Source organism: Neomonachus schauinslandi, chromosome 2 (assembly GCF_002201575.2).
Source record: "Neomonachus schauinslandi chromosome 2, ASM220157v2, whole genome shotgun sequence".
Lineage (NCBI taxonomy): Eukaryota > Metazoa > Chordata > Mammalia > Carnivora > Phocidae > Neomonachus > Neomonachus schauinslandi.
Window position 1 is genome coordinate 137,307,557 of NC_058404.1, and position 27,957 is coordinate 137,335,513.

At 41.7% G+C, this 27,957-nt stretch overlaps 2 protein-coding genes across 5 annotated transcripts in view; one reads left to right on the top strand and one right to left on the bottom strand.

The window, feature by feature from the left end:
* ENOPH1 (enolase-phosphatase 1) overlaps nt 1–21,465 on the bottom strand; it is a 39,813-nt gene extending 18,348 nt beyond the window's left edge. For 2 of the 3 annotated variants that reach the window (XM_021702255.2, XM_021702253.1), the window contains exon 1: nt 21,147–21,465. In XM_021702255.2, coding sequence (XP_021557930.1) covers nt 21,147–21,230 — 84 coding nt within the window. In that variant the 5' untranslated portion in view covers nt 21,231–21,465. The remainder of the gene's footprint in view (nt 1–21,146) is intronic. The other variant, XM_021702257.2, reaches the window with a different exon arrangement.
* Nucleotides 21,466–22,034: 569 nt separating this feature from the next.
* HNRNPDL (heterogeneous nuclear ribonucleoprotein D like) lies at nt 22,035–27,516 on the top strand. Of its 2 annotated transcripts, none has more exons than XM_021702230.1 (8): nt 22,035–22,860; nt 23,660–23,828; nt 23,928–24,089; nt 24,567–24,698; nt 24,834–24,948; nt 25,494–25,664; nt 26,007–26,099; nt 26,471–27,516. In XM_021702230.1, exons 1-7 carry the CDS (start codon nt 22,418–22,420, stop codon nt 26,075–26,077), a joined length of 1,263 nt encoding a protein of 420 aa, XP_021557905.1. In that variant the 5' UTR covers nt 22,035–22,417; the 3' UTR covers nt 26,078–26,099; nt 26,471–27,516. The 2 variants fall into 2 exon arrangements, with proteins under 2 accessions (XP_021557905.1, XP_021557903.1); XM_021702228.1 differs by having other exon boundaries at nt 27,257–27,516.
* The last annotated feature ends 441 nt before the right edge of the window (nt 27,517–27,957 follow it).

The window sequence follows — 27,957 nt, forward strand, 5'->3', positions numbered from 1 at the left end:
TGCTCTCTCTCTCTGTCAAGTAAATAAAATCTTTAAAAAAAAAAAAGAAAGAAAGAAATCACATTATCTAAATAAGAAATAAAACAGGTTTCAAATATACAGCATAATTCCATTCTGGGGAATATCTAATGCACAAAACAAAATCAAGGGGAACATGGCCATTTACAAAGGTTTTTTGGTTTTTTGCTTATCTATTTTCTGCAATGACAGTGTATAATCTCTTTTTTAATTGAGATATAATTGACATATAGTGGTTTCAGATGTACAACATAGTGATTTGATAGATGCATATAATATTGTGGAATGAGGGGCGCCTGGGTGGCTCAGGCAGTTTAAACGTCTACCTTTGGCTCAGGTCATAATCTTAGGGTCCTGGGATCAAGCCCAACATTGGGCTCCCTGCTTAGCAGGAGCCTGCTTCTCGCTCTCCTCCCTATTTGTGCTTTCTCTCGCTATCTCTGTCACTATCTGTCTCTCTCTCAAATAAATAAAATCTTTAAAAAAAAATACTGTGGAATGATCACCGTAATAAGCCTAGTTAACATCCATCACTACACAAATTTTTTCTTGTAATTTTTTCTTCCTTTAAGATCTACTTTCTTAGCAACTTTCAAATATCCAATAAAAATATCATTAACTATAGTCACCATGCTGTACATTACATCCCAGAACTTACTTATTTTATTTTATTATTATTTTTTTAATTTTATTTATTTATTCATGAGAGACAGAGAGAGAGAGAGAGAGAGAGAGAGAGAGAGAGGCAGAGGGAGAAGCAGCCTCCCAAGGAGCAGGGAGCCCGATGCGGGACTCGATCCCAGGACCCTGAGATCATGACCTGAGCCGAAGGCAGACGCTTAACCATCTGAGCCACCCAGGCGCCCAGAACTTACTTATTTTATAACTGGAAGTTTGTCCCTGCTTGAACACTTCCAACGATGGGAACGTACCACTTCATGGAAGTGATCCCTGCCATCTGTTAGACAGCTTCAGCAGTTGTGGAATTAAAATTGCTCCTTAAATATCCTTCCTGAAGACCATACTAGGAATTTCCAAAAGTTCAGTGCTCTCACTGCTACATGGGCCACAGAGGCTCAGAGATTATAATTTTGGTGTCACTATCTTCAATGGGGTAAGCAGGGACGTAACCATTCCCCTTTGAAAGCAGAAGCTTTTAGGAATGAACATACATTAGATTTCATCATCTACATTCAAAATGAATTAATAAATGCATTGCCAGATAGGAAAAAAGTGTCTTCTAAATCCCATTAAGGTGATTAAACTAATTAAAGAAAGATAAACAATAATCTAATTAATTGCAATGAATCATATCACACAAGGAAAGGTTATCGTTTCCTTGAAAGGAAACGTAAAGGGGCTAGTAGCTGTGATAAGGTTTTAAAAAGAGGCACAGGGACAGAATACCAGTATCTCTGGAGTTTCAGAGAAGGAATCCTGATTGGCCTGAAGTCCTAGCCCCTAGCAGTGGAAGGGAAAGGGAAGGAATTGACAATTTTTTTTTTAAATTTTTTTAGAGAGCGGGGAAGGAGGGACAGAGAGAGGGGAAAAGAATATATATATATATACATATATATATATTAAGATTTTATTTATTTATTTATTTGACAAAGAGACACAGTGAGAGAGGGAACACAAGCAGCAGGCAGAGGGAGAGGGAGAGGGAGAGGGAGAAGCAGGCCTCCCACCGAGCAGGGAGCCCGATGGAGGGCTCGATCCCAGGACCCTGGGATCATGACCTGAGCCAAAGGCAGATGCCCAATGACTGAGCCACCCAGGCGCCCCCGGGGAGGAAAGAATCTTAGGCAGGCTCCATGCCCAGCTTGGAGCCCGATGCGGGGCTCGACCTCATAACCCTGAAATCATGACCTGAGCTGAAATCAAGAGTCAGAGGCTTAACCGACTAAGCCACCCAGGCGCCCTGATAATTACCTTTTTGAATCCACCTGCCATCCCTGCAAGGTAATCCCTCTAAACACATGAAGAAGCTGAGGTTCTAAAAGGTTTCACTGCTGGTACAAAGTAAAGGCAGGACTCAAATCCAGGCCTATCAAATCCCAATGTCTAAGCGTATCCAGCTCTGCAGATGGATGACTTTGGGGAGCACTACTCAATGGGATTACCCAAGTCCCTGGATCCTGATAGTCTCTACAGAAATTTCTAATAAAGTTTTGGTTTCTCAAATACATTTGCACTAAGAAAATGAGAGATTTCGGTTCACCTTGTAGTTCTGTAACATTTCTAATAAATAGTAGTAATAATATAAGTAGTTGTAATAATAGTGGGAGTAACTGCCAACATTTACTGAGCCCTTACTATTCCAGGCACATCTCTATCTAGTCAATCTTTAGTGACTTCATCTAATCTCAAGATTTTAAATACCATCTATTGCTGATGATCCTCAAATCCATAGCTTTAGCATGGACCTTCTCCCTCAACTACCAAGCACTCCAAATTTATGCAACGAATTGATTAATGAATGGTCTTAATGATCTCATTTCAATTCTCATAATAACCTTATGAAACAAGTGCTATTATTCCATTTTACATAAGCACATAAAGGTTAAGTACAAATTAACAGACTATGGTACCAGTTTATCAATCAGATTTTTTTTTTTTAGTTTGAAGAGCCAGATCCCAGAGCTTCATCATCCTGCTTCAGGGATCTAATGAGCTTAAATGAACCTACAATGACTTAGACCCACACAAGGCCCAGTCCAGGAGTCAGCCAGCCTCTTGGAGCATACCGGTGAACTGCCAAACACTGGCCTGACTGTGGCTCTTCTCCAAAGTCCCACCCAGGACCCACTGCCGTGATTACCATTAGTGTCCAAACTACGTGTCTTAGTCTCTCTTTACTCAGGGAAGGGTGTCAGCTCCACACTTTTTAGACTTAAGAAAAGGAACTTGTTAAAAGGCGCGTAAGGAATCATTGAAAACAAAATCAAGTTAAAGAACCCCTCATGTACACACCCAGAGGACAAAGAACCCTTTTTGGTATTAAAGACTTCTGTCTTTGGAAAGAAATCCGTGTTTCTGAAATGGAGTCCCCTGGGAAGAGGGCCCGGGAGGCCCCACGAGGGCCTCTGAGGACAGGGCGACTGACTCTCCAAACATTCTTTAGAGCGGTGATGGAGAACCAGGTACAACAGGCTCACAGGGGGTTGGCTTCTTCAGACTCCTACCTCCACCAAAACCAATTTTGAAAATTAAAAGAGTTAATAAACACGAAAATCAAAAGTATTACATAAAAATATGCTTTTACTATAAAAAGAATGCCTTTTTTTCCTTTAGTGAAGGGGGAACATGAGGGTAAGCTGTAAGAATGGAAAATTTTAAGAATCATCAGACAAGGAAGGACTTCTCAGAGCTAAATACAGTATGTCCTTAAAAAGTTTATCTGAGCAAAAACAAAACAAAAAAAACAACAACAAAAAACAAGCTTATCTGAGCAAGACAGAGGCCTACCTACATTTATTTAAAAAGTGAGGGTTACATATTATAATTGGTGCCTTTTGGGGAGTAGATTGGACTACATTTCTTTTAATAATCTCAATTACTGCATGCATAGGAAAAAATCAGAAGGAATATTCACCAAATTTTTAATGGTCATCTCTGGGTGGCAGGAGCAAAAGATGACATTTACTCTCTATATTATATTCTTCTGTAATGTTTGCAATTTATAACAAGCATGAATTATTTTGAGGAAAAATCTGGGGGGAAAAAACACTTCCCCTATCCACAAAATAACAGATACAAGTTTCCATAGCATGATATATTTAGCTTTTTAACTTAACTGTGAATAAAATTTCTATCTTTCATGATTTTTTTTTTAAGTAAACTCTACCCCCAACATGGGGCTCAAACTCACAACCCCGAGATCAAGAGTTGCATGCTCTTCCAACCGAGCCAGCCAAGGTATCCCTCTTTCGTAGTTTTTAATGTCTATTTTTAGCTGATTTCTTCCTTTGGACCTCTAGGTTTTAGAAATGTTGGCTCAATGAAAATTCTAATGTCACTCTGGAAACACTTAAGCTAAGTTGCACTTCAAATAAGATAAAGCAGCACCTTGAGGAAATTTGAAATAGCAACGATAGCAGAGGGTAGGAGAAACTTAATCCCAGCCCTGCCCATGCCCATTCTGGAATGCATCATATCACCATCACCAAACATTGGCTGAATCCCTTATGTGCCTTATGTGGTTCTGAATTTCTATGTTTTAGGTTGTATTGGGTCCCAATCAATTCATATGTACAAAGTTAAGCTATATACTTGTAAATCATTACCCTAATAACCTACCAAGCTTTCCATCTTATAAGGAAATTAAACAGTTGCTACTAAAATTTTAAAAAGGGGTGCCTGTGTGGTACAGTCGGTTAAGCATCTGCCTTCGGCTCAGGTCATGATCTCAGAGTCCTGGGATCGAGTCCCGTGTCAGGCTCCCCGCTCAGTGGGGAGCCTGCTTCTCCCTCTCCTTCTCCCTCTGCCCACCCCACCCCCACCCATGCACAGGCACGCACATGCTCTCTCTCAAATAAATAAATAAAGCCTTAAAAAAATAAATAAATAAGGGCACCTGGGTGGCTCAGTCAGTTAAGCATCTGCCTTCGGCTCAGGTCATGATCCCAGGGTCTTGGGATCAAGTCCCATGTTAGGCTCCCTGCTCGGCGGGAGCCTGCTTCTCCCTCTCCCGCTCCCCGCTCGTGCTCTCTCTCGCAAATAAAGTCTTTGAAAAAAAAAATATATATATATATATATTTTAAAGATTTTTTTTTTATTTATTCATGAGAGACAGAGAGAGAGAGAGAGAGAGAGAAGCAGAGGGAGAAGCAGGCTCCCAAGGAGCAGGGAGCCCGATGCGGGACTCGATCCCAGGACTCGGATCATGACCTGAGCCGAAGGCAGACGCTTAACCGTCTGAGCCACCCAGGCGCCCTATATATATATATTTTAAAGGCTTCAGGCTCTTGTCCACAAGGAGCTCTCAGCATTGCTGGAAGGCAGGAAAAAAATACAACCCCAAGGGCAGTAAGTACTGCAGTGGCAAACACATGGCCCTGCAAAAAGGGGAGAGGACTCGAAAATTCCTGCTTAAACAAAGTCCTCTGAGAGCAGAAGCAAGTTTCACCTCTATATGCCCACAGCCTAGCCCAATCAATATTTTTTACGGTAATGAGTACATGGAACCAACCTGCACTTGGAGGGGAAAAAAAGTATTACATTCCAGGCTGGAGGAACAAGGAGGCATGAAAGAGCATGACCTGGACAGGCATGTTCAGCTCTAAGAAGTGCAACAGAATACAGGGATAGGGAATTGGAAAACCCTGTTCACTGAAGTTCAGGAGTTGAAACTTTATCTCTTAGCCAACAGGAAACCACAAAGGAGTTCCACGGTGCAAAGACAACCTATTTATGTACCTGTCCTCCTTACCAGGTTCCAGGAGGGTGATGGCTGGGTCTTAAGGATTTGGGATCCCTAGCAGAGACCGGCACATGATAGGTATTCAAACAGATCTCACAGAAGGGAAGGAAAGATCATGCAAGTGCCATGACACAAAAGGTTCTAGAATAAGAGACCAGAAATATAGGCTGGCGGTGCTTTCCATCCACTTGATATACTCAGACCCAATATAATGATTCTCCAAAGGCTCTTCCCTTTGTTTCTGGTTGAATCAACAAAACTCTGCTCACATACCACCATGGGTCTATCTCCCTTTGGGAGACAGTATTAAGCAACGGGGAAGGTTTGGGGGGAATGTGAAGCAAATCACCAATAGCAACTTATCAAGACAGTCCTGCCATTTCAATGCTTCCACAGATTCTTTGAGATTAGACATGTTCTGGGTCTCATTCTTACCATATTTTTGACTAGGGTCATAAGGAGCAGAGGTGGAGGTATCGTGGTGGGAAAAAATGTGGAGCAGGTGGGTTTCACTAAATGTTAGTTCCCCATTTTCCTTACTGACCCTTCACAAGCACTTTCTGTATTAGTCTGGTACTTCTTGCATTATAATCAGTGTTTCCACAGAGCTTTATAATTTTCAGAGGCTTTTGCATTCACTTCATTCAATCTTCATCACCACTTTATAAGCACAACAGATCCTATAACCTCATCCTTGCAGGTGAAAAAGCCTAATAAGTTCATAGAGTGAATGAAGACCGGGAACATGACTCAATTGCAGGTGTCAATAATAAACAGCACAGGTAGAAGGAAGTTTTGCTGTCCCTTGAGGGTTGTCTTCTAGCAGTTTCCTATTGAGGGCAGAATGAGCATAATATACCTCTCAGTGCTGAAAACATTAGACGCAATACTTATCAAATGGATGTTTAACCGAGTTGGGATATACTATCAGACAGCACAAGCTCTCTTCCTAGAAAGACCATAAAATTAACATAGTTTTCATGAGAAAGAAATGTCAACTTCAACATTTCTCAATTATTATCCCCTAAAATATACTGAACTATAAAAGAACTATAAAATTACAACCATCGTTAAACAATCAAGAATACATTATTCATTTCTAAAAGTGTTTTAACATAAAATGTATCTCAAAAAATATTAAACAAACCCCAGGAAAACTATATAAGCAGATATATATAAAAATATATATAATATATATTTATATTTACATAATATAGAATTTATATACTTATATATATTAATAATATATTTAAAAATCTGTCAAATCTTAAAGAAAATATTATAAGTCTTAAAGAAAATATTATAGATTGCATCCAACACCATTACTGACAAATTTCAAAACAAAAGTGGAACCATTATAAATTCTAATTCCTATGTAGCCTAGAACCTATAAAGGCATCTATTAGAAATGTTTATGCTAATTAAACATGGTAGAAGGGAAAATTCCCCCATTCTCAGATAGCCATATCCTAAATCCCAAAGCCTGTGAATGTTACTTTATATGGCAAAAGTACTGTGGGCATGATTAAATTAAGAATCAAGATGGGAAGATTATCCTTGGATGATGTGGTTGGGCCTGATATAATTACAAGGATCCTTAAAGGTAAAGAGAAGTAGGAAACTCAGAGAGTGAGAGACTGGCCTGAAGATGCTGTGCTGCTGGCTCTGAAGACAGAGGAAAGGCCCATGAACCAGGAAATGTGGGCAGCCTCTAGAAGTGGGAAAGGCAGGGAAATTTTTCTAGAATTTTCTAAAATTTTCAGAAGGGACACAACCCCCCCAACACCTTGATTTTAACTCAGAGAGATCCATTTCAGAGTTGACCCTCCAGAAGTGTAACACGGTAAGTCTGTATTGTCTTAAACCACTAAGTCTGTGGTAATTTTGTTACAGCAACCATGGGAAACTAATACAACAGGTTTAGCAAAGCACTATTTACCTGCCCATCTGGCAGGATACTATCCCAAAAGCTTATTACGCAGGTCCCTATTGTACATACACATTCAATTAAATAAACATTCAAGTGTACTATCTAGTTGGTCCTGTAAGTACACATAACTCCTTGCTAACATTCTTTTTGTCCCTGACGAACGAACAGTGCTTCTGCTTTCTTTACACTTCAGTTCTGGAAGATGATTTGCTAAAGCTGGGAAGTGGCCACTCGTATAATGCTTTGTTGTCTACCAGGCTTACTGCATTACCTTGTTCTCTCCATAACCAACTAACTTAACCTCTGAGAGGTCGTGGTTCTGTTAATGTTGATGGAGACCTCCTCTAATTCATCTATACTCTCTTGCTTGGTCTACTTTATCATATGAAATGAGCCGTTAGAAAAAAGCAGGGCTAACAGGCCTACATATAGGTATGACTTACAAATGTGTATGAAGCCTCAATACTTGAAGTGTGGTACGGGGAGCAGCAAGGCAGCAGCATCTGGGCACCTGTGAAAAGTTCATCAAGTCCCATTCCAGATCTTCTGAATCAGAAACTACATTTTAGCAAGATCCCTAAATGATTTGTATATACACTCAAGTCTGAGAAGCACAGCTATAAAGAGCCTTTGGCTAGGGGACCCACCATGCCCCCACTTAAAATATTTTAGAGGCAAAAATCCCAATCAGATTCATATTTTCAGTGAACGGGATCTTCTTAATTATTACCAAGATTTTATTCTCAAGCACAAAGTTTTCCTAAGGCATAGATGAAAAACATGTCCCCTGCCCACTATTCCCTAACAAGATTTATTGGGATGGTAGATGAAATATTGACGTAAACATATTCATTCATTTTACAAAGTTTTTTTTGTAAGGGCTAAGCACCCATTAAATGTCCATAGTAGCCTTATGAGGTAGATATCCCCATAATACAGCTGAGGAAATATGTACCTACCCTCAGAGACATTAACTTGCCATAAAACACATAGAGAGGAGCCAGGATGCTAATCCAGACCTGTATAGCGTCCAAGCCCATACATGTAACTACTACTCTATACTGTCAGTCCTCATTATTGGTGGATTCCATACTTGCAAATTCTCCTACTCACTAAAACTTATTTGTAACCCCAAAATACTTGCTGCACTTTGCTCATCATTCAGAAATAAGTACATGTGCATGTGGCAAAAATCTGTAAACACTTCATTGTACACATTCCCAGCACAAAGTGACAATATGCCTTATTTCACCTCTTGTAGTTTAAACAAACATCCTTTTCAGAGTCTATGTAGTGCCATATTTTTTGCATTTTGTGCATTCTGTTGATGATTTTGCACTTCAAAATGGCCCCCAAGCAAAATGCTGAAGTGCTGCCTAGTGGTCCTGAGCACAAGAAACTGTGCTGGGCCTTAGGGAGAAAATACATGTGTTTAGATAGGCTTCGTTAAAGCAGAGTTACAGTACCACTGGCTGTGAGCTCAATGTTAATCAATCAACAATATATATTAAATAAGGGAAACAGAAACACACATAAGACAAGGTTACATATTGATCAGTTCACAGAAATGTTGTGACCAGAGGCTCACAGGAACCAAGCCCTGTATTTTCTTTAGGGGCAATGAGTCATTTCTTGCTAATATGGGGTTCTCAGTGACCCTGTAGAACAGAACCACCTCAACTGTTGTTGCATGTACATGTTACATGCACATGTCAACACATAACAACAGGAAAGCCACCAAATTAAAGAGTATTTTCAGAAAAAAGAGGATAATTTTCTCCAAACCCAGAAACAATAGTTGAAGGTTCCTGACAGAATAACCAGTGATGGTGTTATTTCATAGGCTAACAGACTAAACACACCGGAATAATACAAGGTACAAAGTTAGAAAATGAATATTACAACACCACGGACAAAATTCAAGTGGTGGCTCCATGGGGCATGCAAGATGATTCAATGGGGTAAGGGAAGAGAGTATAACGTTTGTTCACATTTATTATTCTAATCTCATCTTCAAATTTCAATGTAACATAATAATAATAGTATGTATACACAATTTATAAATTCTTTTTAAGATTTTATTTATTTGACAGAGAGAAAGCGAGAGCAGGAACACAAGCAGAGGGAGTGGGAGAGGGAGAAGCAGACTTTCTGCTGAGCAGGGAGCCCCATGTGGGCTCAACCCCAGGACCCCGGGATCATGACCTGAGTCAAAGGCAGATACTTAACGACTAAGTCACCCAGGCGCCCTATAAATTCTTTTTAAAAAATATTTATTTACGAGAGAGAGAGAGAGTGAGAGAGAGAAGAGGGGCAGAGGGAGAGAATCCCAACCGACTCCCTGCTGAGCTCAGAGCCTGATGTGGGGCTTGATCCCATGACTCTGAGATCATGACCTGAGCCGAAATCAGGAGTCAGACACTCAACTGACTTAACCACATTGAGGCAAACATATTTACATTTGGCGCCCCCACAATTTATAAATTCTACTGCCTGCTCCAATTCTGTTGATGGTGTACATGACCAAAAAGTGCTGGGAGATCAGCACTGTAAAAGGATCAGAATTAGCACGTGAAAAGAAAACCAACTCCAGAGGCATGTGTCCTGCAGTGAGGGGCAGGGCTGGAGGCTGAGGATTCAGATGCACGGGGAACATCTAAGGAAAGCGGGGCTCAAGAGCTGCTGTGCTCCCAACAAGTTGGGATGACCTCATATAGGACCTCCCTCCAGGCATCAATTCATGAGAAATTAATTAGCTGGTTGCAACATTCACTGCATGATCCTAGCTAGGAGCCCCTCCTGTTCCAGAAATTTGACAATTCTATGACTCAGAGAAAATAAGATATAACAGCTGGTAAATAAAACCATTGTTTTTTATTGTTGTCTGACACAGAAGGGCTGAGGCACGTCGGGGAAAGAGCAGCAAGCTGTCCAGAGACCACTTCCCAGACTGAGAGGGTTCTAGGGGATCCCATGAGATATCCCAGACTGTTCATGTTATATAGTTAAGGGGCATCATATACACATTTAACTGTAAGTGCTCAGACCAAAAAAAAAGGAGGAAAGGAAAAAATAACCATAGTCAGTGCTGGCAATCTGTGTTATTGCACTCAATGGGGTGTTCTGTTCCCCAGTGGAATAGTTTAAGTTCCCCAGTGTCTCTTACAGTGTGAGTGGCACAGTATGAGGCTAATGTTTGACACAACGTATTTTTTCATTTATATCACCAAATCCCAAACCAACTACTTCCTCTGATGTCCCAGGGAAGAAGCAGGGATATGTTTCCAACCTAAAGGAAAAATTAATGCATGGCTTACTGAAAAATGGAAATCAGTCTCCAAAGAGGAATACTTCCTAAGAGTCTTTCTAGGGCAATTTCTGACATATTCAATTTTCACAGTATACACTGACTATAGAACCAAATCTCCAAATAAAGACTCAACTACAGGTACTGTGGCTCAAGGCTTCACTACTAAACCTATCACCAAGAGGTAGTATAAACTGAAATTTGGGAGTGCCTGGGTGGCTCAGTCAGTTAAAGCGCCTGGCTTCAGCTCAGGTCATGATCCCAGGGTCCTGGGACTGAGCCCCACACTGGGCTCCCTGCTCCACGGGAGGCCTGCTTCTCCCTCTCCCACTCCCCTGGTTGTGTTCCCTCTCTCACTGTGTCTCTCTCTGTCAAATAAATAAATAAAATCTTTAAAAATATATATATATATAAACTGAAATTTGTTACCATATTCTTTTAAGGTACTTTAGGTTGATTCAAGTTTTCTCGTATCAACTGGGTCATTTAACATATACAGAAGCCAAGCAAAGACAGAGAACAAGCACTGTGGTTTCCACTTTAGAGGTCAAGTGTAATAATGTAAAGAGTAAGAGCTTTTGAGGCAGGCAATTTGGGTTCAAATTCCAGTCATACTGTTCAATTTTTAAGAATCTTAGTTTCCTATGAGTAAAACGTGGACAATGCACACACACCTCACAGAGTCTGAGCATGAGTCAAGTATACAAGTCACATATATATATTGTACTCGATGCTTGTTTCCACAGGAAGTAGGGCTATATGTTCCACACACCTGATGTGACTTATAAGGTCCAAAGTAGAACAAACATCTCCCAATTCCCACCTCCATGCTCAGAGATTCAAGAAGGATATGATTTAGTATCTCTTTAAAGGTGTTTTTTAAAAAAGATTAATCCTTGACATACTCTGCTAAAAGTTTTTTGTTCAAGTAAATTTGTGAAATGTCACTCTCTTGAAGACTCATTAAGCATATGTGTGCATGTATGTGTATGATATAAAGGCTCTGAGAAGTTGTGCAATAAAGAAACCAGTTGAATATGTATATCCTAACATCTCCCAAAAGTGCACTTAATAATGGAATCCTTTTTTGCAAAATTACTATAAATATCCACATAGACTTAACGTTCTTCTGAATATACTTGTGGAAACATCAGTTTTGAAAAAACTAATCTGTAACAAATTAATAATAGCTTATTAGATTATAACAGATTAATAATTAATGTGAATAAAATAAAAATAGATTACAGGACAAAGCACAAGAAACCATCCTTTAAACAAAACCCCTGAAATGAACACTGGGTGTTATATGCAACTGATGAATCACTAAACTCTACCCTGAAACTAGTAATACCCTAACTTGAATTTAAATTAAAAAAAATAAATTTTAAAAAATAAACAAAACCGAATCTTGAGGAGCAAGATGGCGGAGGAGTAGGAGACCTAAATTTCGTCTGGTCCCAGGAATTCAGCTAGATAGGGATCAAACCATTCTAAACACCTACAAACTCAATAGGAGATTGAAGAAAAGAATAGTAGCAACTCTCTGAACAGAAAAGCGACCACTGTCTGGAAGGTAGGACGTGCGGAGAAGTGAATCCGAGGTGATATTTGGGAGGACAGACGGCGGGGGGAGGGGGCCTCTGTCAGCTGCTTCTGGCAAGTGATAGAGCCGCGGAGCACAAAATCAGAAAGTTTAGAAGTCCGCTCCGCTGAGGGACGTCACTCCAGTGGCTAAGCGGGGGGTGGAACCATCATGGGACAATGTGGTCTCAGGACCCTCGGGGTCACAGAAAGACCAGGGGTGCCTGAGGGCGGCAGAGCTCCCAGGTATCAGAGCGGGGAAGCCGGCTGCAGAGACTGAGCCGAGGCGTGGGCTCTCAGCTCGGGGTTGCCATAAACCGTGATCGGCGGCACAGTCCGGCCACTGCTTCTCCAGGAGGGACCCAACAAGCGGCAGATCCGGGGAGACTCCCTTTCCTCCCCCGGGAGGAGTGGCGCGGGAGCGCACCGCAGGGATCTGCTGGGTTTGGAAACTCCACACGGGAGTCGTGTGCCAGAGATAGAAATGCTTGGTCAGAGGCCGGGTGAGCACGGAGTGTGGCCGGAGACCGGGGAGACAGGAGTGACTGACTGCTTTTCTCTGGAGGCACACTGAGGAGTGGGGCCCTGAGTTCTCGGCTCCTCCGGGGCGGAGATTGGGAGGCCGCCATTTTCACTCTCGTCCTCCAAAGCTGTACGGACAGCTTGCAGGGAACAAAAGCTCAGGAGAGCAAACCTGAGCAGATTACTTAGCCCGGACCGGGCAAGGGCGGGGCAATTCCGCCTCCGGCAAAGACATTTGGGAACCACGGCAACAGGCCCCTCCCCCAGAAGATCAGCAAGAACAGCCAGACAAGTCCAAGTTTACAGATCAATGAGAACGGCAGAACTCCAGTGCTAGGGGAACACTGCACATAGAATTCATGGTTTTTTCCCCCTGATTCTTTAGTCTTTCAAAGTTAATTTTTTTAATTATCTTTATTTTTTCTTTTTCTATTTTTTTTTGAATTTTTCTTTTTCCTGTTTTCAACCAATATCTTATCAATCCCTTTTTTAAAAATCTTTTTTGTTTTTCATTTTTAGAGTCATATTCTAACCCTTCATAGTACTTAACCCTTATTTTTGGTATGTATATATAACTTGTTCTCTCTTTAAAATTTTGGGATACAGTTGCTTCTAACAGACCAAAATATACCCTAAGTCTCTAGTGTATGGCTTTGTTCTAGTCTCCTGCCTGATCACATTCTCTCCTTTTTTTTTTTTTTAATTTCTCTTCTTTCTTTCTTCAACCAACTTCTTATATTATCAATTCCTTTTATAAACTCTTTTATAATTTTCATCTTTACAGTCATATTTCATCCCTTCATCGTATTTACCCTTATTTTTGAACATATATAAGTTTTTCTTTCTTTAAAATTTTGGGAGGCAGTTTCTTCTAACAGACCAAAATAAGCCCAAAATTTAATGTGTGGCACTGATCTATTCACCAGCCTGATCATATTTGATCATATTTTTTTTATCTTTTTCTTTTTTTTTTCTTTTTTCTTTCTTTCCCTTTCTTTCCCCCCGGTTTCAGGTCTCTTCTGATTTGTTTAGTGTATATTTTTCTGGGGTTATTGTTACCCTGTTAGCATTTTGTTCTCTCATTCATTTATTCTCCTCTGGGCAAAATGACAATACGGAAAAAATCACCTCAAAAAAAAAGAACAAGAGGCAGTACCGACTGCCTTAATCAATACGGACATTAGTAAGATGTCCGAACTAGAGTTTAGAATGACAATCATAAAGATACTACCTGGGCTTGAAAAAAGCATGAAAGATACTAGAGAAACCCTTTCTGGAGAAATAAAAGAACTAAAATCTAACCAAGTCAAAATCAAAAAAGCTATTAATGAGGTGCACTCAAAAATGGAGGCTCTAACTGCTAGGATAAATGAGGCAGAAGAGAGAATTTGTGATATAGAAGACCAAATGATGGAGAATAAAGAAGCTGAAAAAAAGAGATAAACAACTACTGGATCACGAGGGCAGAATTTTGAGAGATAAGTGATACCATAAGATGAAACAATATTAGAATAATTGGGATCCCAGAAGAAGAAAGAGAGAGAGGGGCAGAAGGTATATTGGAACAAATTATAGCAGAGAACTTCCCTAATTTGGGGAAGGAAACAGGCATCAAAATCCAGGAGGCACAGAGAACCCCCCTCAAAATCAATAAAAATAGGTCAACACCCCGACATCTAATAGTAAAACCCACGAGTCTCAGAGACAAAGAGAAAATCCTGAAAGCAGCTCGGGACAAGAGATCTGTAACCTACAATGGTAGAAACATTAGACTAGAAACAGACCTATCCACAGAGACCTGGCTGGCCAGAAAGGACTGGCATGATATAGTCAGAGCACTAAATGAGAAAAATATGCAATCAAGAATACTATATCCAGCTAGGCTGTCACTGAAAATAGGAGAGATAAAAAGCTTCCAGGACAAACAAAAACTAAAGGAATTTGCAGACACAAAACCAGCCCTACAAGAAATATTGAAAGGGGTCCTCTAAGCAAAGAGAGAGCCTAAAAGCAACACAGACCAGAAAGGAACACAGACGATATACAATAACAGTGACCTTACAGGCAATACAATGGCACTAAATTCATATCTTTCAATAGTTATCCTGAATGTAAATGGGCTAAATGCCCCAATCAAAAGACACAGGCTATCAGACTGGATAAAAAAAACAAGACCCATTGATATGCTGCCTGCAAGAGACTCATTTTAGACCCAAAGACACCCCCAGATTGAAGTGAAGGGGTGGAAAACCATTTACCATGCTAATGGACACCAAAGAAAAAGCTGGGGTGGCAATCCTTATATCAGACAAATTAGATTTTAAACCAAAGATTGTAATAAGAGATGAGGAAGGACACTCTATCCTACTTAAAGGGTCTATCCAACAAGAAGATCTAACAATTGTAAATATCTATGCCCCTAACGTGGGAGCAGCCAACTATATAAGCCAATTAATAACAAAAAGAAGCACATCGACAACAATACAATAATAGTAGGGGACTTTAACACCCCCCTCACTGAAATGGACAGATCATCTAAGCAAAAGATCAGCAAGGAAATAAAGACTTTAAATGACACACTGGACCAAATGGACTTCACAGATATGTTCAGAACATTCCATCCCAAAGCAACAGAATACACATTCTTCTCTAGTGCCCATAAAACATTCTCCAGAATAGATCACATTCTAGGTCACAAATCAGGTCTCAACCGGTACCAAAAGATTGGGATCATTCCCTGCATATTTTCAGACCACAATGCTTTGAAACTAGAACTCAATCACAAGAGGAAAGTCAGAAAGAACTCAAATACATAGAGGCTAAAGAGCATCCTACTAAAGAATGAATGGGTCAACCAGGAAATTAAAGAAGAATTAAAAAAATTCATGGAAACCAATGAAAATGAAAACACAACTGTTCAAAATCTTTGGGATGCAGCAAAGGCGGTCCTAAGAGGAAAGTATATAGCAATACAAGCCTTTCTCAAGAAACAAGAAAGGTCTCAAATATACAACCTAACCCTACACCTAAAGGAGCTGGAGAATGAACAACAAATAAAGCCTAACCCCAGCAGGAGAAGAGAAATAATAAAGATCAAAGCAGAAATCAATGAAATAAAAACCAAAAGAACAGCAGAACAGATCAATGAAACGAGGAGCTGGTTCTTTGAAAGAATTAATAAGATTGATAAACCCCTGGCCAGACTTATCAAAAAGAAAAGAGAAATGACCCAAATAAATAAAATCATGAATGAAAGAGGAGAGATCACAACCAACAGCAAAGAAATACAAACTATTATAAGAACGTATTATGAGCAACAATATGCCAGCAAATTAGATAATCCGGAAGAAATGGATGCATTCCTAGAGATGTATCAACCACCAAAACTGAACCAGGAAGCAAGAGAAAACCTGAACAGACCTATAACCACTAAGGAAATTGAAGCAGTAATCTAAAATATCCCAACAAACAAGAGCCCAGGGCCAGATGGCTTCCCAGGGGAATTCTACCAAACATTTAAAGAAGAATTAATACCTATTCTTCTGAAACTGTTCCAAAAAATAGAAATGGAAGGAAAACTTCCGAACTCATTTTATGAGGCCACCATTACCTTGATTCCAAAATCAGACAAAGACCCCATCAAAAAGGAGAATTACAGACCAATATCCCTGATGAACATGGATGCAAAAATTCTCACCAAAATACTAGCCAACAGGATCCAACAGTACATTAAAGGGATTATTCACCACCACCAAGTGGGATTTATTCCTGAGCTGCAAGATTGGTTCAACATCCGCAAATCAATCAATATGATACGTTAATAAAAGAAAGAAGAACCATATGATCCTCTCAATAGATGCAGAAAAAGCATTTGACAAAGTACAGCATCCTTTCTTGATTAAAACTCTTCAGAGTGTAGTAGGATAGAGGGTACATACCTCAATATCATAAAAGCCATCTATGAAAAACCCACAGCTGATATCACTCTCAATGGGGAAAAACTGAGAGCTTTCCCCCTAAGGTCAGGAACATGGCAGGGTTGTCCACTATCATCACTACTATTCAACATAGTACTAGAAGTCCTAGCCACAGCAATCAGACAACAAAAAGAAATGAAAGGCATCCAAACCGGCAAAGAAGTCAAACTCTCACTCTTTGCAGATGATATGATACTTTATGTGGAAAACCCAAAAGACTCCACCCCAAAACTGCTAGAACTCATACAGGAATTCAGTAAAGTGGCAGGATATAAAATCAATGCACAGAAATGAGTGGCATTTCTATACACCAACAACAAGACAGAAGAAAGAAAATTAAGGAGTCGATCCCATTTACAGTTGCACCAAAACCATAAGATACTTAGGAATAAATCTAACCAGAGGCAAAGAATCTGTACTCAGAAAACTGTAAAATACTCATGAAAGAAATTGAGGAACACACAAAGAAATGGAAAAACGTTCCATGCTCATGAGCAATCTACACATTTAATGCAATCCCTATCAAAATACCATCAACTTTTTTCAAAGAAATGGAACAAATAATCCTAAAATTTGTATGGAACCAGAAAAGACCCTGAATAACAGGGGAATGTTGAAAAAGAAAAGCAAAGCTGGTGACATCACAATTCCAGACTTCAAGCTCTAATACAAAGCCATAATCATCAAGACAGTATGGTACTGACACAAAAACAGACACATAGATCAATGGAACAGAATAGAGCCCAGAAATGGACCCTCAACTCTATGGTCAACTAATCTTCAACAAAGCAGGAAAGAATGTCCAATGGAAAAAAGACAGTTTCTTCAACAAATGGAAAATTTGGAAAATTGGGACAGCCACATGCAGAAGAATGAAACGACCATTTTCTTACACCACACACAAAGATAGACTCAAAACGGATGAAAGCCCTATATGTGAGACAGGAGTCCATCAAAATCCTAGAGGACAACACAGGCAGCAACCTCTTCGAACTCAGCCACAGCAACTTCTTCCTAGAAACATCGCCAAAGGCAAGGGAAGCAAGAGCAAAAATGAACTATTGGGACTTCATCAAGATAAAAAGCTTTTGCACAGCAAAGGAAACAGTCAACAAAACCAAAAGACAACTGACAGAATGGGAGAAGATATTTGCAAATGACTATCAGATAAAGGGCTAGTATCCAAAATCTATAAAGAACTTATCAAACTCAACACCCAAAGAACAAAGAATCCAATCAAGAAATGGGCAGAAGACATGAACAGACATTTTTCCAAAGAAGACATCCAAATGGCCAACAGACACATGAAAAAGTGCTCAACATCGCTCGTCATCAGGAAAATCCAAATCAAAACCTCAATGAGATACCACCTCACACCAGTAAGAATGGCTAAAATTAACAAGTCAGGAAATGACAGATGTTGGCAGGGATGCGGAGAAAGGGGAACCCGCCTACACTATTGGTGGGAATGCAAGCTGGTGCAGCCACTCTGGAAAACAGTATGGAGGTTCCTCAAAAAGTTGAAAATAGAGTTACCGTACGACCCAGGAATTGCACTACTGGGTATTTACCCCAAAGATACAAATGTAGGATCCGAAGGGGTACATGCACCCCAGTTTATAGCAGCAATGTCCACAATAGCCAAACTATGGAAAGAGCCAAGATGTCCATCAACAGATGAATGGATAAAGAAGATGTGGTATATATATACAATGGAATATTATGCAGCCATCAAAAAAAAAATGAAATCTGGCCATTTACAATGATGTGGATGGAACTAGAGGGTATTATGCTAAGCAAAATAAGTCAATCAGAGAAAGACATGTATCATATGATCTCAATGATATGAGGAATTCTTAATCTCAGGAAACAAACTGAGGGTTGCTGGAGTGGTGGGGGGTGGGAGGGATGGGGTGGCTGGGTGATAGACACTGGGGAGGGTATGTGCTATGGTGAGCGATGTGAACTGTGTAGGACTGTTGAATCACAGACCTGTACCTCTGAAACAAATAATACATTACATGTTTAAGAAAAAAAAAAAAGATAGTAGGAAGGGAAAAATGAAGGCGGTGAAATCAGAGGGGGAGACGAACCATGAGAGACTATGGACTCTGAGAAACAAACTGAGGGTTCTAGAGGGGAGGGGTTGGGGGGATGGGTGAGCCTGGTGAGGGGTATTAAAGAAGGCACGTACTGAATGGAGCACTGGGTGTTATACACAAACAATGAATCATGGAACACTACATCAAAAACTAATGATGTAATGTATGGTGATTAACATAATTAAATTTGAAAAATAAATGGGGGCGCCTGGGTGGCTCAGTCGTTAAGCGTCTGCCTTCGGCTCAGGTCATGATCCCAGGGTCCTGGGATCGAGCCCGGCATCGGGCTCCCTGCTCCGCGGGAAGCGTGCTTCTCCTTCTCCCACTCCCCCTGCTTGTGTTCCCTCTCTCGCTCTCTTTCTCTCTGTCAAATAAATAAATAAAATCTTTAAAAAAAAAAAAAAAGAAAAAGAAATGAACAAAACCCCCCAAAATCATTTTTTGCAGGCTGCCTTGACTTTACCTATAGATCAGTGTCAAACTCAAAAAAAAAAATCTATTTAGGCCATGAAGACATTTTAACTCTCAGAAAGATGTCAGGATAAATCTACCATAAGGAAGATTTCAAGAAGTGGCTAATGTCATCTGGCAAAAGAAAGGATTGGCTGGGGAGTGGAGAGGTGGGAGAGGGACCTATGTTTTTTTACAAAACTGATTTGGATGAGGTATCCTAGTCCCTAATCAACTTTCCAAGAATGGTACATGATCTTATGCCGCATCACTACCTCTCCTGTCATTATCCCTGGTGGAGTTAATAAGCTGTGAACTATAACCCACAAAGATGAGGAATCCTTTTCTCTCTGAAAACTCTGAGAAAGCGGTTATTCTGTCAGTCATTAAGAAAAAATAAGTCAACTCCATTACCAGCATTTGGTCAATCCTGACTATTTCTGCAGAGGCCTCTGGTGTGATTAAAAACAGAAAAAAATGTCAAACTAGATTTCTTAAGAACTTGTGCTAAGATGGTACTGTGATTCTTTTAAAAAATTTGTAAGTGGTTGTTATATTGGAGTCCTAAAAGTGTACACTGATTTTACATTATAAGCCACATCAAAAAAATCATTCTTCACAGGCAATTTTAAAAATAAAACTAAAAAAAATTTTAAACTCAGACTGCTCAATTTGTTGGAAGATGGGTTTTCCCTACATTGTAAACAATATCTATTATTTGCAATATCTATTGTTTGCAAACAATAGTTAATGCTTTCATCTTAAACCTCTATAAGTCGAGTAAAGCGTAGACTAGACCTGAGGAATTCTTTTTAAAGTTATATTAATATTTAATATCTACTGATAGAATACAGGTATTTTTTTAAAAGCCCTGCTATAATGCAGAGCTATAAGTTTACGAATTAGGTGTAGACAATTGTTTGGTTAATAGTGACAGAGGCTAGGATAGAGGCTATGGGTAAGAGGTTCAAGTTTCCATGGTTTTCAGAGGAAAATGAACGGAATCTAGACATGTTTGTTCTATAGCTTAATAAATCAGGGGGCGCCTGGGTGGCTCAGTTTGTTAAGCGACTGCCTTCAGCTCAGGTCATGATCCTGGAGTCCCGGGATCGAGTCCCGCATCGGGCTCCCTGCTCGGCGGGGAGTCTGCTTCTCCCTCTGACCCTCCTCCCTCTCATGCTCTCTGTCTCTCATTCTCTCTCTCTCAAATAAATAAAAATAAAATCTTTAAAAAAATAAATAAATAAATAAATAAATAAATCAGCACAGCGTTCCGCAGTGTCTAGTCCAGTAACATGAAGAGTGCAGTTCGGCACACTAATAGCAGGAGTGGGAGGTGGCGAAAAGTAACCACCACGGCCCAAGATACCAGGGCTAACTGAAAAGTCATCTTGACACTTCAGTCTACGTTTTGCGGGACTAGAAGCCTCCAGGACTACTCCATCGCGGCTGCCGCCTAGATGGGCCCAACCCAGAGCCAAACAGGCGCTCACCTGGGGGGCGACCGGGCGCATACCTGGCCGGCGGGGGGCGCCCACGTCCCCTCTCCCCACCCGGGCGGATCTGCCCTCCTCCGCCCTTTTTCGCCACCATCTCCACCCCTTTCCCATCCATCTGCATTGAACCAAGGGCAGGGACTAGGGAGGACGAACAGAGTACGGTGAGGAAAACCATTCCCGCAACCCGCCGCACTACTTCCTCCCACCCCACAGCGGGTGCAAAGCCACACCGCCTCTCCTACGCCTCATGTCTCTGGTACAAGGTATGCAACACTTAAAAAAATGTTTTTAATTGCTTTTAAGCACAAGTCACTTCCCCGCTCCCTTCCGCCCCTCACCTTCACGAAAGCAATCGGGGTTGTGGTACCTTCGATATCTAACAGGATCACAGTGACTTCGGCGGGCACGGAAAGCACGACCATTTCCCTACCGGATGCAACTACCGGAATCGGCCTACTGTAAGGAAGGGCGGAGGGCGGCGCAGACTGCGCCCCCAGCACAGTCCTGGGCTTCCGACAGCCCCGCAAGAATCTCCCACCCGGCAGCCGCGTGCGCTTCACAGCACGAGGAACAGGGCCACCTCCGCGCCCCTGAAGGTGGATAAGACGGCCGCACAGGCGCCCTGAACTACCTAGCTGCCTAGGGCCGGAGGCCGAGACCACGTGGGCAGGGAAAAGGGGCGGCCTTCGCGTAGTTCCGAGGGGGTGGGGGGAGGTAAAGGCGTCGACGCCGATTGGCCACCAGAGAGCCTCGAACCCGATCCGTCAAAATGGGCCTCGCGTGGGCGGGAACAAAGAAGCGAACGCGGGAGCCGGGTGCGCGGGCGCGCGCGCCCTCTCCGCAGACTGGTTGAGCGAGCGGGAGAGGCCCGGGGCACGTGCAGACGGGAGCCCCGCGAGTGGCGCGCCGGGGATGTGAGTGCCCCTTGCCCTCTACGGCACCTAGCCCCCTCCCCGCCCACTGCCTCCACTTTTGCGTATTTACAGTAACCTGATCGGGCTCGCGCCCCTCCTCCCGTCCTCAGCCAGCAAAAGAGGCCGTGCCGGGACTGGTTTGCCTGACTGCGTTGGCCCGGGCTCCGGCCGATCGGTTAGGGAGGCCCGCCGCGCCTCCTCCGCCCGCGCGCCTGCCGCGGTAGCGGAAGAGGCACCCGCGCCGCGCCGCTGTTTGGAGGGGCCGCCGTGCGCCCGCTTCCTGTTCGGCTGGTTCCAACCAGCTCGAGGACAAAACACGCGTGCGCGCGGCAGACGGGCGGGCGGGTGCGCTCGCTGTCTCAGCCGCCGGCGCCGGGCGCAGTCCACCTTTTTCCGGAGCACCCCGGCCACGGTGCTAATCGATAGCAGCAGCAGCCGCCACCGCAGCAGTCCGCACTGGGGGACCGAGGGCTTTGGAAAAAGGCGGGGTTGACGGCTCTTTGCTAGGAGTGGGCTGGACCGGACGCCAGAGACAAAGGCTCTCAAGACAAGAGGGACTGTGGCCCTGCGACGGCGCTGCTCGGGATTTTTGACCCCAGGACTTTTCGCCCCTTCGTTTTTCTCTTCTGACGCTTCTCTCATCTTAAGCCCGCGTCCCCTCACCCACGACCTCGCTCCTCACCGGGAGGGCCGCGATGGAGGTCCCGCCCCGGCTTTCCCATGTGCCGCCGCCATTGTTCCCCTCCGCTCCCGCTACTTTAGCCTCCCGCAGCCTTTCCCATTGGCGGCCGCGGCCGCCGCGGCAGCTCGCCCCGCTCCTCCCTTCGCTCGCTCCCAGCTCCGCCCGGCAGGGGGCGCGCCGGGCCCAGCGCCACGTCACCGCCCAGCAGCCCTCCCGATTGGCGGGCGGGGCGGCTATAAAGGGAGGGCGCAGGCGGCGCCCGGATCTCTTCCGCCGCCATTTTAAATCCAGCTCCATACAACGCTCCGCCGCCGCTGCTGCCGCGACCCGGACTGCGCGCCAGCACCACACGGCCGACAACTCCGCCACCATGGAGGATATGAACGAGTACAGCAACATAGAGGAATTCGCAGAGGGATCCAAGATCAACGCGAGCAAGAATCAGCAGGATGACGGGTACCGCACGCTTCTCCTCTTTTCCCCCTCCCCCAGCGCGCCGCACGCGCCCTTCATCCCTCGGGAGCCGCGTGCTGCCCCGGTTCTTGCCCCGAGTCGATTCTCCGCGTGCCCGCTGGGCCGCACTAGCTTGGAGGGAAGAGGAAAGTAGGAGACGGAGGGGGTGCCTCGAGAGGCCCGCGGAAGGTGGGGGAAGGGCGGAGGAGTTGGAGGAGGAGGGCGGCGGCGTCTATGTCCCGAGTGCGCAGGCGCCGCGTGGGGCCCGAGGGGGAGGGGCCGGCCTCGCTGCGCCACATGCTGCAGCTGCCGCCGCCTTTTTATTGTGTCTGTGTTAGGGCCCCCCGCACAGTTTTACTGGGGAGAGTTTAGGGAATTCTTAGTTTGGGAATCAGTGTGTGACTGGTTCCCGGATCCCCAGAACGCGTTATGAGTTTTTTTAGGTGGAACATAGCCTTGACAGCTGTGGAAGGGGGTTGACCTAAGTTGTGAGGGATCGGGTTAGGAAGTTGGATTTTTAATACTAAATCAATGTAGAACTAACTTGGTTGGCCTCGCTTAAATTTCGTATTAAGCAGTATGGTGAGCAAAATGTCCACTTTTTCGAATAAGTGACCTCGATGGAATTTGGGGGGTTTTGTGGTCTTTTGTTTATATGTGATGTGTACACACAGATTGAATTACTTGCATATACGGTTAAACGCCCCCCCCCCCAGTTATTTCGTAGTTCAACATAATTCCAGAACTGAAGTAATCCTTGAGGTGCTGCTAATCTTTTTTTAAAAAATAACTTTATTTCTAGTAAAATGTTTATTGGAGGCTTGAGCTGGGATACAAGCAAGAAAGATCTGACTGAATATTTGTCTCGATTTGGGGAAGTTGTAGACTGTACAATTAAAACAGATCCAGTGACTGGAAGATCAAGAGGATTTGGATTTGTGCTTTTCAAAGATGCTGCTAGTGTTGATAAGGTAGGAGCAGGTACTTTGCATTGTGCTGCTTCTGTGTGCTTTTTTTGCAAGTTGGGGGTTTGATTGTATGTTGGCAAATTAAATACATTTGTCTTCTAGGTTTTGGAACTGAAAGAACACAAATTGGATGGCAAATTGATAGACCCCAAAAGGGCCAAAGCTTTAAAAGGGAAAGAACCTCCCAAAAAGGTTTTTGTGGGTGGATTGAGCCCAGATACTTCTGAAGAACAAATTAAAGAATATTTTGGAGCCTTTGGAGAGGTGCGCTGTGTGATTACGTTTATATGTTTCATACTTGGTGTGTTTATGTAATGTTAATCCCCAGCTTTTTACAGAACAAATTGATTTGTCAGGTGAGGAAGAGGTTAAATTAACTGTTCAGGTCCCTTCTAGTCACTGTACCTTAATTGCTGTTTTTTCTGTCCTGTGATGGAAATAAACATCTTAATTTATTTTGGCCAAAATACAGGTGCTTTGGGGTGGTCAGTGTTTGGACTTGACTAGTGGCATCTGTTAGGTACAAAATAATACTAAGTTTTGTTCTCTGCTTCACAGATGAACCTTTGTGGTGCGATGTTGATAATAAAATATGAGTTTTTATACAGAAGCAATCTGACTACAGTAATATGCAGCATGTTATATTGACGCTTGAAGGGGACCGGGGACCTTTGGTGTTGTAATACCTTCTGGTAGTTTTTATCATTGCTGGATGATCTCGAGTGTGCTTCTTGGTTTCAGATTGAAAATATTGAACTTCCCATGGATACAAAAACAAATGAAAGAAGAGGATTTTGTTTTATCACATATACAGACGAAGAGCCAGTAAAGAAATTGTTAGAAAGCCGATACCATCAAATTGGTTCTGGGAAGGTAAAGCCATTTTGCTCTTATTAAATGAAAATTTGAAGGTGGTTTGTTTTCTTCAGACGAGATTTCTCAGTTTGTTTTGAGAAGAATAAAATGGCTTGACATTTCAGTAAAAAAGGTGTTTTAATGTGTTTATAGTGTGAAATCAAAGTTGCACAACCCAAAGAGGTATACAGGCAGCAACAGCAACAACAAAAAGGAGGAAGAGGTGCTGCAGCTGGTGGACGAGGTGGTACTAGGGGTCGTGGACGAGGTGAGGCTTCATTCTTTGGAACTTAATCCTTTGAAAATGACCCCTTGGTTTAAGGTATAAACTGCTAAATAGGAATAAGCCCATGAGAAAGTAAAGCCAGATTTTCAACATAAAAAATGCTCAAGTTAGTGGATGGGTTTTTGTTACTTAGTTTACTGGTTTCACCTCTTCGAAGAATGGTCCCTCTGACAGTGTCCTTTTTTAATGGGAAAATAATGCCAATTTAACGTAGTTATGATTACATGAAAACACCATGGCATGCTGGGTTTTTGGGGACAGGAGTTCTTGTTTTAAAACTAAACAGCCTACTTGTCTTCACCTTTGTTCTGATTTTTCCATTAAATTTAGGAAACTTGATAATTGGCAAACAAATTGGACTTTCTGCCCCTTTTTATGACAACTGGAAAAATAATTTTCTCAGATGACTATATAGATATTTATTCCACTTGTTTAAGATTTTCAGAGTGAGGGACAGGAACACAACATTTTGTGTTAGGATTGGGGACCAGAAGTTGTTATCTAACAATCGTTGTGCATTGTTTCAGGTCAGGGCCAAAACTGGAACCAAGGATTTAATAACTATTATGATCAAGGATATGGAAATTACAATAGTGCCTATGGTGGTGATCAAAACTATAGTGGCTATGGCGGCTATGATTATACTGGGTATAACTATGGGAACTATGGATATGGACAGGGATATGCAGACTACAGTGGTAAGAATATTTAACTTAATTTCATAAACCAATGGTATTAAAATTCCATGTTAAAAGTACAATCCCATTCTGAAATTGTTTGTGTGTGGGTTTTCCGTTCTTGAAGTGTTGGAGTTAAGCTTTTAGGCATTTGATAGTTACCGGGTGATTATACTAATGTAAAAACTTGGGTGGTTAGAATATGTGATACATGACTAGTTTATAATGCCTATTTAAGATATCTGATAATTTTAACATTTGGCATGCAGAGTTGTACATGTTTAATAGCTTTAAAAAGTACTTATAATGAAACCATTTTGTAGAAAACTATCTTAATATAATTTTTGTGTATTTCCAAACTAGGCCAACAGAGCACTTATGGCAAGGCGTCTCGAGGGGGTGGCAATCACCAAAACAATTACCAGCCATACTAAAGGAGGACGTTGGAGAAAACAGGTGTGTGTACGAGTACAAGAAACCAGTGGAAATGTCTAATTTAATTTAAAGATCAATAGACAAATGAAAAATAAGTAAAAACAATATTACGTAGTCTGTTTTTACTAAATTGTTAATTTTTTAATTGCTTTATGAGCCTGTTTTGCCTAAAGTGTCTATAGATCTTTAACTTTAAAGTCTTATCTCACTTTCTTTAGTACTACAGAAAAACTTAAGAGTTTTTCTGTTTGCTTTGTGTACCAGGTGGTCTAGAGGAATAATTAAACTTTTTTAGAACTATTAACAGGTAAAGTACTGAAATGGGTACAACTTAAGGAAAACAAGAATGTTGTCTTCTAACTCTGACATTATACCTTGTTTGTACCCGCCAGCGGGAACTTCATTGCAGGCCGTGTGTCACCCTGACCACGTCTATCTCTGGGGGTCGCACGTTGCGGGCAGAGCGCAAGGCATACACCAGAAAACGCTGTCCTGTGGTATGGTCTCTTCCAACTTCATGTACCAGCGTAAAGATTAAAGTGGAAAACTTCAGACTTTGGCTTCTTTTTTAATCTTTTTGAAGATTAAGTGTCTAAACTTAACTTAAATGGTTTTTTACAGGAGTTAAAGTACATAAATGCCTTTTTACAGCTTAATCATTTTGGTCTTCTGTTTAGTGTTGTATTTCAATTGTGGAGCCTCATTTTAAGTGTTCATTCTTTAAGATTTAATGCTTGCTTTTTCTTTTTATAGCTAATAGTGAAATCTACAAACCAAAACAAGAACTTTAAAATCTGGGATATAAATTAAAGATCATATGCACACAGAAATTTGTTGTCTTACAATATAATAAGCCTATTAGAAATCCATTTTTGTAAGAGCGTTTTTTTGGCTTACTAGAGATATTTCTAGTAGACCTTAATCTAGCACAGTTCAATCTGTGAATATGGGAAGATTGCATTCCCTAATTCCTTAACTAAATTTAAATTTAGTATCATTTGGGAACTCCAGGGTGAATTTATTAATGACCCAAATTACATTTTGCCATTGAACATGCATGTGATCTTTAATTATTGAAGAAAAGAATAAATTGAGGACTTAAAACAATTCATGAAAATGGACCTTTGAAAGCTTTTAGAGTTGCACAAATCTAATTGCTATTTTGTTTTTGTTTTTAGGAGGAGATTGCTAAAGTTAACCCATCTTGCAGGACGACATTGAAGATTGGTCTTCTGTTGATCTAAGATGATTATTTTGTAAAAGACTTTCTAGTGTACAAGACACAACTGTGTCCAACTGTATATAGCTGCCAATTAGTTTTCTTTGTTTTTACTTTGTCTTTTGCTATCTGTGTTATGACTCGATGTGGATTTGTGTTTATACAAATTTTATTTGTATGATTCCATGTTAAACCTCAAATAAATGCTTCCTTATGTGATTGTTTTTCTGCGTCAGGTACTAAATAGCTCTGTAAAAGTGTAATTTAAAATAAGCAATAATTAAGGCACAGTTTATTTTGTAGGGAGTATTGGTCCATAGGGAGAAACTGTGGTCCTTTATGAATAGCCAGCTACAGTGTCCCCCTGTTCCCCATTTTTGTTAGATGTATACTAAGGTTCTGTTTCCCTGCTAAATGAGGTTTCTATCACACCTTTAACCTTTCTTTGTATATCTGGAGACCTTGTCCTAGGGTTGTCATTAGTGGAAGCTTTCTAGCAGACCATGAATCTTCTGGACTATGTCTTGGAAAAGTGCACCTTTCTGGCACAAAGCATGTTGGTAGCTCCTTTCATGAATAGAAAAGATTGTGCTTTGTTCCTGTCTCTGGGAAGCCATTTATTAAAGATACACTACATCAGAATCAGTGGTCTGCTAGAAA